Source organism: Gloeophyllum trabeum, assembly GCF_000344685.1.
Source record: "Gloeophyllum trabeum ATCC 11539 unplaced genomic scaffold GLOTRscaffold_00006, whole genome shotgun sequence".
Lineage (NCBI taxonomy): Eukaryota > Fungi > Basidiomycota > Agaricomycetes > Gloeophyllales > Gloeophyllaceae > Gloeophyllum > Gloeophyllum trabeum.
The window spans coordinates 1,654,351-1,657,246 of record NW_006920415.1 but is presented as its reverse complement, the minus strand read 5'-3'; the positions used below and the strand labels follow the sequence as shown (position 1 = coordinate 1,657,246).

The 2,896-nt window shown below is 54.9% G+C and overlaps 2 protein-coding genes across 2 annotated transcripts; one reads left to right on the top strand and one right to left on the bottom strand.

Moving 5' to 3' along the window:
* Window positions 1–128: 128 nt before the first annotated feature.
* GLOTRDRAFT_129174 (uncharacterized protein) lies at window positions 129–1,663 on the top strand (the record flags this gene model as incomplete). The annotated part of the gene is made up of 4 exons (XM_007867789.1): window positions 129–254; window positions 313–687; window positions 746–968; window positions 1,023–1,663. The coding sequence occupies 4 exons, from the start codon at window positions 129–131 to the stop codon at window positions 1,661–1,663; spliced, it is 1,365 nt and encodes a 454-aa protein (XP_007865980.1).
* A 477-nt stretch (window positions 1,664–2,140) lies between these two features.
* On the bottom strand, window positions 2,141–2,896 carry GLOTRDRAFT_41436 (uncharacterized protein; the record flags this gene model as incomplete). Its single annotated transcript, XM_007867364.1, has 1 exon — window positions 2,141–2,896. A coding segment is annotated over one exon (756 nt), but the record flags the coding sequence as incomplete, so codon positions are not given.

Sequence of the window (2,896 nt, the reverse complement as noted above, 5' to 3'; positions counted from 1 at the left end):
GGGGTCAGAAGATCGCTGGGGCTTATCACCTCCCCCGGACTAAAATCCTGACTGTCCTCAGTCTCGACGTTCCGACCTGCGAGATAAAAGAGCAGTCCCAACACCCTCGGAGTTGATCATCCGCTACTATGTCCAGTTTCTCCAACCAGCCCTCCGCGTCCTCCTCCTTTACCGATGCGCTCCGGAGTATAGCGGCGCGCCATGCCAATGGAGAGGCTGTCCCGGTCCTCGTAGTAGAGGCGGCTCTTCGAATGGTAAGTCCAGCAATTTGCGCCATTTTTCTCCTGTCAGACGCTAAGTGGCGGACTGCAGCTGCTTTTCGTGGAACAGGATAATGACCCCGCCACCGCCCGTATGATTGCTACGCTTACTGCGCAACTGGAGCTCCCTCCGCCCATTGTACACGAGCTGCGACGTCTCTCGCGGGACGCGACTCATCGACTGCACGGTTTTCCCTTCGATACGACATTCCCGGCCGCTCCGGCGACGACAACGACCACTCCGGCGGCGGATCCGTCTGCGACGACCATTCCTGTTGTTGGGAAAACACGCAGTGGTACCAAACGTGCTCACGCGGAGCCGGCCACGACTACGCAATCCACTGCGGAGGATTCCCGACCTCAGCCCCGTCGTCGCGGTCGTCCCAAGGGTACAGGCAAAGTGACCTACGAGGCGGCGGAAGTTGCGGTACGTTCCCGATTGAATTCGCCTCATTTAACCGTGGAGGGATTTACTCCTTCCCTAGTGCCGGGGTTGTACAGCGCGGAATATACAGTGCCATGCTCCGGTGTCCGGTAACGCGGAGGCGTGCCAGGAGTGCGCGCAGAGGAAGACTCGGTGCAGCTTTGCGGATGAAAAGGGTATGCAAGTGGAGAGTACTGGGGAGTCGGAGGAAATAAGCGAGGTGGTAACGACCGGACCGCAGGGGAGCCCTAAGAAACCTCGCCTGCGTCTGGATAGTGTAACCAGTAAGCCTTTAGCAACCTTTTTCGTGTCGATGGCTGATCTTATACTGGTCCCAGAAGTCGACGTCCCTCCCCGCCCTCGTCCCAAGGGGAAGGGCAAGGCCACTGCGCCAGCCGATGTGCCTCCCGTCGCGCAAGGTCCTTCCGTGGCTCATTCATCCAATCCGCCACCGGTCGCGCCTAGTCCCGCCGTATCCCTTCTTGAGCTCGGTCCGGAGGTATTTCCTGTCTCTCGTACGCCCAGCTCCGACCACTCGCTGCTCTCGCTGCTTCCTCGTACTGACCAGTCGGCGGAGCAAATATCTCGGCTCGCGCGATCCGTCATTGAGCTGCGGGAGCAGTCACTTGCTATGCGGGAGAGCTCCTTGAGGCTGCGCGAAGAGACGGCGGAATTGCGGCGCGGAGTGGATGATGTGCGGAGGCAGCAGCTAGAGCTCCGCGGCGCTGTCGAGGAGGTACGCGAGGAGATTCGTCGACTCCGCACTGAGCAAGGTAATGTGGTGATGGATCTGGGACTCTTGCGCTCCCATTCGCAGGTTTCGTTCCGGACCCTGCAAGAGGAGACGCAAGGGTTAGATCGCCGCCTTGCTGTTGTGGAGGAGAGTCTTGGCCTGTCCGAGCGGCCGCCTGGCACTGAAGGGAGTCCTGAAGTCGAGGAGGATGCCCATGGCTCGACTCCGGGGTCCTCCGCGTCGTAACTGATTTGTCTCCGGTAATGCCTCTCCGCGTCCACTTTGCGTGCGCTGTACAATGTAATAACTTGTTGTGGCTGGCCTTTGTCATTCCTGCGTCCTTGCGAAATGTACTTGTATTTGGCTCCGGCGTTGTACCCGTCTTTTGTATTGTCCGAAATAAAATATGATCTCGTCTGTCCATATATAAAGTGAGCGGAGTAAAGAATAAATTCGAAATAATAGTTCGATATGAGAAGAAACGCTTTAAAAGATTTTTGTTGTTTATGTGGTGAGATCCAGTAAAACGAGCGTTTGAAACAAAAAAAAAAAAGAAAAAAAAAAAATCACATAGCTTGGTAACCCGGTTCGAGAACATTGGCTGATTGTCTAAAGCAGTTAAAAAGCGGAATAAATAGAGCGAGTAAAATGCGAAAAACATTTGGGTATATGGGGCACACCATTCCTCCCCCGCACTAAAATCGGAACTGTCCGCAGTTCCTCCTATGAGTTGTCGCCATCCCCTGAGTCTTCGTCATCTTCATCGTCGCCATGATCGTCCTGCTCTTCCATCCTGTGAACCTGTTCTTCTCCGACATCGGTAAAGTCCGCTGGGAGGGTAATAGATTTTCGTGCCAGGTAGGGAATAACTCGGAATGCGGCGAAGGGTCGGTCGAAGAGCGTACCATCCAATTCAGCGAGGATATAAGCTCCACCACGGTTCCTGGACACTGTAATAAGTGGTCCGAGGTACCTGGGCCGCATTTTACGGTTGAGGGATTTTTCTATCTTCGTATTACGAACCAGGACCAAATCGCCGCGCTTGAAATTAAAGTCACGGATGGTTGCGGCATGATCACGCTCGAAGCGCCTTGCTGCCTCGATGCGGTGCTGGAGGACGCGAGAATGGAGTCGTTCAACTTGGGCATCACGTTTCTGCAAGGCTATCGCGCGGCGGACAATTAGGTCTTCGCTGGACAGAATAGACGTCGGAGGAGGTTGAAGATATGTTGCCTCGATAATGTCCAGGGGAATAAGTGGATGTGAGCCAGTGACGGCGAAATAGGGGGAACAGCCCATGCGCCTCCTAATCGTGATCCGTTCGGACCAAATTACGGAGTGAAATACCTGAGACCATCGAGCAGCGTCGCCATCCGCCGCTTTGTAAAGCGCCTGTCTGAAATCAAAGTGTGGTCGTTCCACTACACCATTCGCTCTGGAATTATATCCACTGATCCGGATGTGACGTATGTGGTACCG